The sequence below is a fragment of the Melospiza georgiana genome, chromosome 3, assembly GCF_028018845.1.
Source record: "Melospiza georgiana isolate bMelGeo1 chromosome 3, bMelGeo1.pri, whole genome shotgun sequence".
Classification (NCBI taxonomy): Eukaryota; Metazoa; Chordata; class Aves; order Passeriformes; family Passerellidae; genus Melospiza; species Melospiza georgiana.
This window is the reverse complement of record NC_080432.1, coordinates 58,038,814-58,051,592: the sequence shown is the minus strand read 5'-3', so window position 1 is coordinate 58,051,592 and position 12,779 is coordinate 58,038,814. Positions and strand designations below refer to the sequence as shown.

The window sequence follows — 12,779 nt, the reverse complement described above, 5'->3', positions numbered from 1 at the left end:
GTGTGCAATGTAATGAGCCAGGCAGACAGTATTTTCAAAAGCTGTCATTAGTGTTCTCTTTGATTATATGTTGTGATGGGTAACTCATTGTTTTGGGAATTTTTTCAGTTACATTTATTGAATATTAATTTATTTTTTAAATGAGCTGTAAAAAAGCAGAAACAATGTTAAAAGTAATGCAAAAAGATCTCAGTTGAGACAGATACCAATTTACTTAAGCTGTTACACTGCTACATTCTGAAGTTTAAAGCATATTTTAACTAAAAATAATCACACAAAATACAATAAAGGCACAGCAATCACAAACAACAACATATAGCTGACCTGGTACATGGCCTGATAACCAATCATTATGGAAACCTTTTCTTCTAGCTTGCTGTAGAGACAAGTATCTTCTTTCCTATATAGACATAAAGGTTAATTTCAGAACACCGCCTTTCAGACTCAAACTGTAACTGCAGACTTCATGGTAGAGTTTTACCCAAAATACTCTTCAGAATAAATCTAACAACAGATAATTTCAGTCTCCACAACACTGAGTTCCCATGAGTAAAGTACGATTACATCACAAGCAGATCATTATTTTTGCCTGTATAATGTTAATGAAGCTGGCCTACAAGATTTCTGGTTCCTCTCAATTACACCAGAAGTTCTTTTATTGCTTTACAATACACTAAAATACAAGCAGAGAAAGATATTCTTCTACTGCTCTGATCACTCACCTAAACAAGACTAAGACATTAGGAAAGCATGGTCGTTTAAAATTCTCACTGAGTGCGGCTCAGAACCAGCAAAAGCTACCAGTACCATGTTCACCATCCCAGCTGAAGCTCCACATGTCCTGCTACTGCTCCAGGAGAGCACTGGTCTCCCAAGGTTGATTAAGATGACATGACTGCCAGCTCCATGGAGGTCCTGGATACCACTGATTAGCCATTGAGGACAACCAAGAATTTGCCAAGCATGTGTTAAGAGTCACATAGCAAAGTCTTATAGGCTAGAAAATTTGATTTCATAAGCACTTCTGGAAGTTTTTAATCCATTTTACTGTATGTTTTAAATCAAAACAAATATACCTGAAGGTCTTCACAAGGAGCTGAACAGTAAAGAGTAACAGCAAGTTATTCATAATGAACAGCAAGTGCCAACCACTTCAAACAAGATAATCAATTATATTTGTACCTTGAGAGACTCATAGTGTTCTTGTCTAATTTCTTCATATTCCTCTAATATTTCTTCAAAGAAATCATCCTTCATACTGTCATCTAAGAGCTGGGAGCACTGAAAAGAACAGGAAGGAAAAAGCAGTAAGTACCTACTGTAACACACTATGGGAAAGACAGAGTTTACGTTTCAGACTAGGCAACCTGTCTTTTGGACTCTCTTGGCAACACTAAACTAAACTTTACCATTAATCTGCAACCTCCATTCAAACTATTCAAACTAGCCATGTTTAGACTACAATTATTACTGAGATCTCTGCCCTACTACACAGGTAACATTGGCAGAGCCAAGTTCAGGTCTGTAAAGACCTGAGAGGAGAATACTCCAAAACTTCAGAGACTGAATAGTCACAGAAGCAACATACAGCTTGGCCTACTCTTTACCACCATGTATTTGGCAGCTAAGACCACCCATTTCTCTGAAAGAAAATCCATCCCAAAAAACTCCAGCCACATGTTTCTCAGTATGAATGTTGCTATCTAACTTCAGAAATATATTTAAATTAGCCAGAACAGCAGTACACATAGAACTCCATCAGTCTTCACTACAAAACTACAGTCAAGGACTCAGTGAATGTCACCCTCACTGGAGTAATGGACATTTAAATGAAAGTGCCCAGTGACAATAACTGCCACAAGCCAGTTGAGAACCATGTGACAGCACAAAACAGCTGAAACAAGTGTAATTTAGACACTTGTCTCTGATGTGCCCCTTTTAATTTTCTGCCACAACACTAAGCCTTAGAGGAAAGGATGAAAGGGACAACAGAAAAACAGGGCACATATCTTTGGATGGACAAGAAACTAGAATTTAGAACTTACAACCACAACACTCTTGGATGCATCCAGGACGTGAACCACAGGTGCACTATACCGTGGGGCAATTTTAACAGCTGTGTGTGTCCTTCAATGAAAAAGAGAAAGAGTGAGCACTTCACAAGTAAAGCCAAAAAAACAAAAAAAAAAAAACAACCAAACCCAAGCAACCCACCAACAAAAAAAGCAGACAAAATCCCCAGAGAAATAAATCCTGACTTAATGCATAGACCAGAACTTCAAAAGAAGAAATTCATTCATCCATCTGCTATCCATGAATCATTAAACACAGATTTTTAATAACAGGTATATAAACATTTTCCTTCAAGATTTCAGAACACTTCATAAACAATGTGTCAACTCACACTCCCTCAACGTCATACCAGCTGAATGAAAATCAGTAACTCATTAGTTTTGAGTCTCAGAAATCAGTAAGCATATTCCAAACTAAGCCTACCAAGAACTAGCCATTTCTTTAATCCTTTTTGCTCATCTTACATTTTTTCCTCCCGCATGTTAATTTTTGGATCTGTGGATTAGCATTAACCTAATTCAGTGATGATTATCCCAATTCTCAATATCAGAGGCACAAGTCCTCTATACACCTGAACAATAAATTCTGCCAGTGGCCAGCAAATACTACAAACTTGCACCTTAAAGATGCAGTGAACTTTGCATTGAAACTATAATTGCAATAAGGACAGACCCTTCTCTTCACAGTCTGTCAAATTATGAGACTACTTGCTGAAGCCACAAAATATAGACTCTAATACATCTACTACAATATGCATTGCTCTGATAAAGAAAGCAACACTGCTAACAGTTTCTAGTGATGCAAAAAGAGTTCTGTCCCGAGTCCTACTAAAACTCTGCAAGCAAGTGTAGGAACAAAGATGTTACAGGCCTTATAATTTGCTTTTTTATATACTAAGGTCAAACAACATTTCTAAAATTAAACTTGAACCAGAGCTCAGGAAGCAATCTTCCCTAACAAAGGTAAGATCCCCCTTTTCTTCAGGTTCTGTCAAATATTTAAAGCACTTGGATATGGAAGTTTACTCATGACTGTGCAACACAGCTGTGTAAACAACTGTCCAGCATCCCCTGAACCTGCTTCTAGGAGATGCATTTTTGATCTTGGCAACTCTATTTTTTACAAAAAGGTATCTCATCTGTTTTGATAGGAAGAGAGGAAAAAAAGAAGACATGGTCCTAAAATGGCACTGTATCAACCATTATATGCTAACTTTTCTATTTGTTTAAGTAAATTTTATGGCAATAAGAATGTCATCATTATTCCTCAGCACCTGAATTTACCAAAGTAGCATAATATGAATGGAAAAAATCATCATTACTGTAAATTATGAAGAAACTCTTATTGTGTGGATTCTGGAGACTAAATCCAGCCTCTCTCTCTCTCTCTCTTTCAAACTAACCTCACTATACAGTCTCCCAAGTACTCATGATCTCCTTATTCCAAATAACAATGCCTATTTATTACAGTGAAAAAAATGCAGATGGTTCTTCATTAGCAACCTCTGACATATACACAAACTTTAGGAATGCAAATGGGAGGTGAAATTGAAGACTAGGAAAGTAATGTTAAATACACATTAAGAATCTAGTCTTCCATAAAGAGTACATTTACTGGACATTGTTTTATAGACACTGCATTGTATCTGGGCATATGTGCAAGTATATATTGATATAAAATTCACATGAATAAAATCAATTTTTGTACTCAAAAGTATACATATATCCTTTAGTAATTTCCATATTCAAGGATAAAACTAGTGCAGCTTCCCTGTTAGCTACATTCCTTGTTTTGAATAAATTCTGCAGAACTGTTTGATGCTGGTTACTTGACATTAATTACTAGGCCACAATGCCCTGGGTGAAAAAACTGAAAAGAACTGAAAAGGCTCTCCTAAGACCTCCACTTAGAATAAAGCCTTCCTGTTGACTCCCCACATTTTTGGTGGGGTTTTTTTTTTGTCTTTTTTTCGTGGGTGGGGAGGGGGTGGGAGGGGTTTTTGCTTTGCTTTGTTTTTGTAAGAAAAAATTCTCCACATTTGCTCTCAGTATCAAAGCAGCAGGAAGAGGCACACATGGAAAAGGAGAAAAGGGATACAGTGAACCTTGCATTATACATGCAGGAACAATAAAGGCAGGTAGAGATCCTACTCTCCACTGTCTGCCGAATCATGACATGATTTGCTAAAGCCAAAATTACAGAATACAGTATGTGCTGCTCTGATAAAGAAAGCAACACTGCTCACAGCTTTCAGTTAGAGAAAAAATGACCTCTACAGTCTTCTGAGCTGTCACCTCCTCAAGTATATTGTACACTAATCAGCCAGCAAAGCGTGACCCACGGCTGGTATACGTGCCCAGAACACATCTGCAGTATTGCTAATACTAGGTGTCACTGAGCTGTCAACATGGTCTTCAGGAAATCACAGCAGCTGTATTATTTGATTTGAACAGATCTGAGAGAACAAGATTTTAACAGCTCAGTCTATCAAAATCAACATGATAAGTACTTCACGGCAAGCAATGGGGCTTTATCCCCTACCAGCCTGCCTGAGCAGCACTGGAGGCTCAGCACAGTCATCACCACATTGAACAGCGATCCAGGAAAATACAGTAACTTCCTAAAGATAACAGCTCCCTGATGTCAACTACTTCTAGTCTCAAAATCCTGCATTTTTAAAATGCTTCAGTGAATCAAAATAGATCATCCAACCCCTCAGAAGAACAGGACTATATTTATTTCCATGTGAGCCAAAACTTTTAGAAAAAACACAGTACTTCCACATATAATATATACTTGAAAAAATTAAACATTTAAGATGTCCATTATTTGTTATGTACTAATTAGATTTTACCTCAATAATCTAGGACTTCTGAAACAAGAAATAACAGTCAATGTTAGGGTGAATACATATCAGTATGTATTGCAGGAAAATGAGAGAAAGGGGGAAAGAAATGGCTATAAATTTTCTTTTTCATTAGTTAACTAGTGAAATAGTTTATATATAATACTGTTTATATATAATAATAACACTGTTGGCATAGAAGCTGCTCATCTGTTTATATATAATAATAATATTGTTTGCATAGAAGCTGCCCATCTTCCCAACAGAGATATCTTACTTAGAAGTAGTTGCTCCTCCAATGAGCAAAGGAATCTTTATTGCCAATCTCTCCATTTCCTTGGCGACAAAAATCATCTCATCCAAAGATGGGGTGATGAGACCAGACAGGCCAATTATATCTATTGCAAATTTACAAACACACATGCACAAAACTTTTAGCCAGTCCATTCTAGAAAGACACAGAAATTACTACAGAAAAGTTTATTTCATACATCAGATAGCTTCATGCATCAGATAGAAAATAATGAGATGAAAAGCAGGATAGTCACTAATCTAAAAGGGACATTTGACCCAATTAGAAAGTGAAAGCTTTCCAAGAATGATAGCAATTCCAAATCCCCAGTTTAAGATATTTCTCATCTTCACAGTTGCTGAACACCTACTGCTCTAGTTTCAGCAATAAATAAACAGCACTTTTGATGAGCAAGCTCCAAGTCTCAGAAGTTCAGCACTGAAGAGGAAAATAAGACAAAATAATTGTAAGTTCTGCTTTTAGAAACAGCAAATGCTTTCAAACTTCACCATGTTTCACACCATTCATCTTTTCCAAGATGCAGCAGACTATTCCAAAGCAACTGCAAGTTGTATCAGGAAGTTCATTATTAGAACAATTCCTTCCTGATTTCACACTCACTGATCTGGCAGACCAAATGCCAAGTTCTTTTACTGATTTAAGACTCAAAAAGAAGTTAGTTAGACCTTTTCAAGGCTCCATTTATCCATCTGTAAAAGAAATACTACGCCATCTCTCTCAGAGGTGTCTGTCTGAAACATTCCTCAGGCTAAGTTTCACAGAAGTGCCAAATGCTAAATAATTAACATGGTTAAAGCAGAAGTTCTGATTTCTCTGAAGATAATTTGATCAAATCATAGACAGTACCGGAATGCAATAAGCAGCAATAAAAATTGTGATTTAAAAATCAAACAATTCAGAAGTACTAATGAAGTCTCTCTATACCTGCTTTGTTCTCAACAGCAGCTTTTAATATCTTGTCACATGGAGTCATGACTCCTAAATCAATAACTCTGTGGAAAGAAAGGAGATGACACAAGATCCTTTAATTAGCAAAACAAATTTCTTTTACAGGGCAAATACATTCCTCTTGCTGTAAACAACTGACCTAAAAATTGAAATTAAGATTGAGATTTTTGTTTGTTTCTCTTAAAACCATTTGGGAAATGGGAAATTGGGGAATCTTTATACAGGAAATACGTCTGAGTCTGGTAAAATTTTCAGTAAGCGTTCCAGAAGGCATAACAGTTATGAAAATTCAAGTGTAAGAGGAGCTTTTTCTTTAAAATAAATTTTTGTGGTTGTACTAAGTCTGGCTGAGATGAGTTAATTTTCTTCACAGCAGCTGGTATGGTGCTGTGTTTTAGATCTGTGGCCAAAACAATTCTGCAAATTAAAGTTTAACTATTGATGAGCAACGCTTTCACAGAATCAAGGCCTCTTCTGTTTCTTACTCTAGCCCCTCCAAGAAACAGACTGCGAGTAGACACAACTAGGCAGATGACCCAAACTAACCAAAGAAATATTCCATGGCACATGAAGTCAAGCTCAGCAATAAAAAGGGAGAGTAAGAGGCATAGCAGGGGTTAGCCATATTTTGCTCAGGAACTGGCTAGGCACCTAGTCTGTCCATAGGAGGTGATAAGGGTGAAAAGCATCACTTGCTTTTTCTTTCCTTCTCTCTTCTTCCACTTCGCCTTCAGTTATTACTTTTCTCCACCCATAATTTTTCTTGCTTTCTTTCTTCCTTTCCTCTTTTCCCATCTCACTGAGATTGGCTGGGTGGAAGTGAATGAATGGCTATGTGGTGCTGAGCCACCTACCAGGCTACCCACAACAGTAGCATTTCTGAAGGCATCTGGATAATACAAAAATGTTTTGTGGACATCGTATTGTCACTGTCCTATTTTCTGGAAAAATCCCTAAATCCCTTCTCCAGGATTTCTTCTCCTGGCAAGCTAAGAAGCCTCAGAGAGAAATGAAAATAATAATTACCTGTTTGCTTCTCCCTGTTTTACTGCTTTAGAATGTGGTCTGGAAATTGTTTACTAACAGGTGCATGTTTGACTGGTTTCATGTGAATTGTTTTTACTTAATGACCAATCACCATCAGCTGGGTTGGACTCTGAGGAGTCAGTCATGAGTTTTTCATTATCATTCTTGTTAAGCCTTCTGTCTGTATCCTTTCTCTATTCTTTAGTATAGTTTTAGTATAACATTCTTTTATATAATATAAGTACATAAAATAATAAATTAACCTTCTAAAAACTTGGAGTCAAATTCACTCATCTCTCACCTCATCCTGGGGACCCCTGCAAACACCACATTATATCTTACATCAGGAATATAAGATGATTCACACCAAGCTTGTTTGCCTTATTAAAGCATACATTTTATGAAACAGGACACTGAACTTCCCTTTTTAGCATTTTATTCCTATTAACCCAAGCAATTGCCGAGGTTTTTATTTCTTCAAGTCAACCACCCTAGCCTGTAGATTTCACTCAGCCTCACTCATATTCATAGTGACAGAGAACACTATGGCTTTCTTTCAGTAAGTCTAAATAAAGCGCAAGAAGGCCTGAATCCAATCAACAGAATTTCAAGAAGAAATTTAATGGAATATATTGCATATATACAGCACTGCTACTGACTTCAACACTGTGTTTTGAAATAAAGGGATAATTTTGGCTTTTTCCAGAGCAAATGACAACCCAAAGTCAAAACTAAACTAAAGGAATGAACAGTAAGACAGAGTTCCAAAATCAATTCAGCTTTGCACAATGTCTGACAGACCCTTGAACACTAATGGAAACATGACCATTCGACCATTCATTCCAACACTGTTGCCAAGCCTTCTGCACGTACACAGGCCATGAAAGACCTGACTTTTCTTGAAGTTCTAACTTTTGAAGTTTAGAAACAGAATGAGAATCTCATCTCTTACTTAAGAAAACATACCTCAGCAAGTTTTTTTCATAGTTAACAATGTGAAAAACACACTACAAGATTCATTTGAATTTTACAAGACTATTTTTTCCCAACACAAGCCATATATAGTATTGTCTACTGCAACTGTCATATCTGATTTCTTCAGATATTATAAAAATATTACAGTTATTATATTTAACTTATATAAAACAAACACAAAAATTGATGTTCTCATTTATATTCCAATTGATGGTAAACTGCAGAATCACCTCAGATGTCAATTTATTAGGAAAAACAGTATTCAAGGAAGATGCAATATTCCCTCTTGCCTCCCCATTTAGTAATAGCTGCTATGATCTGTGTTCCCAATCACAGCCTGGGGAACAGAGGACAATTCCCAAGAGATGCCCAGTTCTGTTATCACCACAGCTACAGCTACAGAGAGGTACTAATTACCAACCCTCCTACAGTTGTGTTCTCAGCTACCTGATGTCTCTTTACCTGAAGTTGTTGCAGCCCAGAACAACTCCCACAATGTTCTTGCCGATATCATGTACATCTCCCTTCACAGTTGCCAATACTATTGTACCGTGGTAAGGATCCTGGAAGTTAAAGCAGCAAGAGTTAAATTACTCAGAAGCCTTGGAATGTTTGAACACATCCTTCAACACTGCAATCCTAATCCATGACCCAGACTTCTATTATAGTACTGCAAAGTGTAGTACAGATAATACAGTAAGTATTAAAAACCATCTTTAAAGATCCAAGTAATAGAAACTTGCACATGAATTATTCTTTTAAAATGCATGGATGTTATTCAAAAATCTGTGCTTGAAAAAACAAAACAGCACATAAAACCATTTCAGATCTGGATAGCATTTTTTGCAGTGCAATAACTGAACTCCTAAGGTACTTCTGCTCCACATACACACCTTGCCAATAAAGAGATTAAATATTTAGAACAGAAGGGTATGAATACTTATAATTACATGTCTGTTTGTGCATCAAGATCAATCTTTTGATGCAATGCTGAGAAAAACAGGATATTAGCAAACTTAGAAGAGAAATTAGAGCAATTGGAAAAAGCAGAAGAGGCTCATTTTTATGCAACACAAATAACAACGGAGCTTTCAGTGCAGTGATCAGGCTACTTCAGACTACCCAAGCCGAACAAACAGGCTGAAGAAGGATCAACTTGAAGAAAGGAAGCTGTTCTGTCACAAGCAGGTCCTAGGCTAGATGGCATTCAGCCTGACAAAGGGTGCTGCCAGCAGCACAACAGTGGAACTTCCCACAGCAGTTCTCCACCCGGACACAGGACTTGGCAATACCTTTTTAGTTGTATAATCACTGCCGTCATTTGGAACAGCTCCAGGCTATAACAGTACTATGTCTGAGCTGCTGCAGCATCAGATGCCAGTAAGCAACTGCATAAATTGCACAGAATTTAAATAAAGTGGAAATCTGAGCATATTGTATGTGAAACTACAAAATATTTTTCCAGACAGTATCTCATCTCCTTCGCACGTGGCAGAACTGGATGACTGAACCCTTCTATGAAGCATGTTGTAATTCTGGACACATAGAGCAGCTCTCTATTTCATGAACCTACATTGCTTTTGTAGTTGCAATATTATGGGTTAAAAAATCTTGATATATTACCAAGAGTGACATTAGTATTTTCCTGTGGTTCTAACACATTTGTTGAATAAAATCCCTGGATTTCCACCAGTGTTGCTGTTTACTAAAATCTAGTATCTCCCCAGTGCTTCTGTTTTACACAAGTCCAGAGAACAGAGGAAGCAAAATGAAGGTCTGTAAGTCAGCCATCTCAGTAAATCAACAGAAAATTTTGCAGCTGAAAATATACTGCTGGGGAATCGGGTAAGAGATTAATCAAGGACTAGGAGAAGAACAAAACATGCTGGCTCACATTAGGTATCACACCTAATCATACCTAATAATTACTGATGATTTCATTAGCGATTGATACAAAAGAAAAAAAATTGGATTTGCACATAAGAAGGAAAATCTTTGCTGGATAGCAAACAACATGGGCAACAGCACATACCACTTTAAATAAACCCTATTTAAGGCACACTTATTTCAACTGTCTTAAGCAAGGAGGTCCTCAAGTTCTGGGCATACGTCCAACAGGCCTTCATTTTTTTTCATCTTTGATAGAGATCCACAGCCACAGCTATTTATCCTCAAATGTAACTATCAACGCTTTGCATTTCCTGGCAGTCTGTGACTAAAACTGTCCTGAAGGGTACAGTGGCCTGGGTAACATCAGACAGATCAGTTACCAGAGTCTGCAAATCTTTTTCCTTCAAGCCAAGGAATAGATGCAGCTGTTTTATCTCTTTCATTGAGTCTCTATATAGTGGCATGTCTTTTTAAGAGGAAGGAATTACATCCCTTGCCCAACAGAAGGTAGAGAAGGCAGGATGACAGAAGCCCTGCCTTTTTCTCCTGCTCTCCTCAGCCACACAGAGCATCTAACTCACTCTCTTAGAGTGTTTTCAGTCTTTTCCAGCCAGAGAATTAAGTGCCAGAGGGTTCACAGAAGATCCTAATCCACTGCTCATGGAATCAATGGGGTAGCAATTTTAAACAACTTCAAACAGGATCAGAACAAAACAGAGGGTGTGAAATACTAGCACTGTTGTCTGAATTAAAAGAGAACAGCATGAGCTGGAGAGAGATGATGAAGTGAAAGGTGATTTGTGACAGCCAGACAACTGATTAACTTGAGATATAGGAGAAAAGACACCTTCATATCTGGAAAGAGCATGGGAGAAGAGACAAGGCATTTTCCTTCTTTCATGAAGATCAGTCAGATTTAATCATCAGGCTATTTTTCTTTCCAAATTATTTGCTGTATTTGTTACTTTTGTGCTGGACAATCACACAACAGATGCACAGCAAATAGACTATAAGAAGACTTCAAGCAAAAAATTAGGAACAATTAAAAATTTTAAAGAATTAGAGAGTTCGCCCAGGGCAAAAGTATTAGAAGCAAACAGCAAAATATGACATAAAGTTAGAATAAATAACACCAAAATTAAATGCCTGTAAAAATACAAGACATTAGTAATGTTGGCATAAAGGGGCTGCAAAGGCTCACTGGCATATTTCAAGAGTCTTTGTGAGCTTAGGCACGCACCAAGCAGAGTTCCACAAAATCATTAATTTCAAACCTAATTCAAATTTTAACTGAGATTGTCAGTCTCCATGTGGCTGCATCAACTCTCCAGCGTAATAAATATAAATAGCAACAAATAATTCTTATATTTGTCATAGCACTCTATGAAAGAACTACAGCACAAAAGATTGTATCTTGCCTCTTCTTCTGTGCTGCCTTGCTTGGCTCTCCTTTCCTCTCTTTCTTTTTCCATATAGGGAATAAGGTGGCCAACTGCTTTCTTCATAACTCGAGCAGACTTTATCACCTGCACAGGTAAAGGTGGGGGCAGAATAAACGATAAAGACAAGGTACAGGAATAAACTCAGTTTTCTTTTAGTTTTCTCATTCAGGCAATAAATGAAACTTCATTTGCAGCCCCAGGTGGCAGTTTTCACATCACTCTGTGGCTGCAGGCTGCTGGCCTCACTGGGCTAAGGCTCTACACAAAACATTTCTTCCACAGGGCAGCTTCCCAGACCAATCACAACACAACCAAAAGCTACATATAGGCCCAGACCTGGAAGATGCTAAACACAGCAAATTTTATTTGGGCTTTTACTCTCTTGCACTTTTTCATGGGCTAAAACTTAAAACTGCATTTCAAATAAAGCAAAAACACTCAGGAAGAACAGAAACAAACAAAATCATACACAAAGAAAGTTGGGTTTCAAAGTAAAGTAAGAAAATGTCTGCTTCTCAGCAGTACCTGAATTTTTGCAATTGCTACATTTTGCAATACTAGTGTTTGTAAAGTAGGAAAATATATGACATTATTTTTTCATTACCTGAGGCAGAAACATCTTTCCAGCACCAAAAAGATCACCAACAATTTTCATGCCATTCATCAAAGGCCCTTCAATTACATTTAGAGGTCTAGGATACTTTTCCTGATTTAATCTTGCTTCTTCTGTATCTGCAATGACGTACTTCTCAATGCCCTGAGAGGGAAAAAAAAAAAAAAAAAAAAGAAAAGAGGGAAGCTTTTATCTTGCTAGAAATACAACTTTTATTTAGTTGCCTTCTCCCCAGAAAAACTGCACAATGAAAGTACAAATAGATACTGTAGATACTGATAGTCTTTAAAAATATCTCAAATGTGTATTGAAAAGAGACTTTCTTAGGAACCAAAACACTGCAAGTCTTAGGCAGATAAAGTTAGTCACAGCATTTCCCCGGTAGTAACAGATTTGTTCATTTTTCTTAACTGTGTCATCAGAAAAACCCAACACTCAAAGGCTGCTTCCTCAGCCCAGGTGCCACTCAGTGCAGTACTACTGAAGGACCAAAACCAGCCCTAGGAAGTAAAAGGAGTGTGTTCCAAAGCAAAAGCTGTATGTTCCTACCAACACTAGTGGAATAAAATATTAAGGGTCAAAGACTTCAACTTCTGAAGCTTAAAGACACACCTCTAGGATAAGTTCTCTCTAGTTTTCTCTGTTATTGAAATT

The 12,779-nt window shown here is 37.3% G+C and overlaps 1 protein-coding gene across 3 annotated transcripts in view; it reads right to left on the bottom strand.

The window, feature by feature from the left end:
* The window catches only part of MTR (5-methyltetrahydrofolate-homocysteine methyltransferase), a 51,451-nt gene that overhangs the window by 8,227 nt on the left and 30,445 nt on the right, over positions 1-12,779 (bottom strand). For all 3 annotated transcript variants that reach the window (XM_058021411.1, XM_058021409.1, XM_058021412.1), the window contains 8 exons: positions 12,117-12,269; positions 11,489-11,596; positions 8,643-8,743; positions 6,156-6,223; positions 5,196-5,316; positions 2,046-2,127; positions 1,183-1,281; positions 325-400 (listed from right to left, as the gene is read on the bottom strand). In XM_058021411.1, coding sequence (XP_057877394.1) covers positions 325-400; positions 1,183-1,281; positions 2,046-2,127; positions 5,196-5,316; positions 6,156-6,223; positions 8,643-8,743; positions 11,489-11,596; positions 12,117-12,269 — 808 coding nt within the window. The remainder of the gene's footprint in view (positions 1-324; positions 401-1,182; positions 1,282-2,045; positions 2,128-5,195; positions 5,317-6,155; positions 6,224-8,642; positions 8,744-11,488; positions 11,597-12,116; positions 12,270-12,779) is intronic.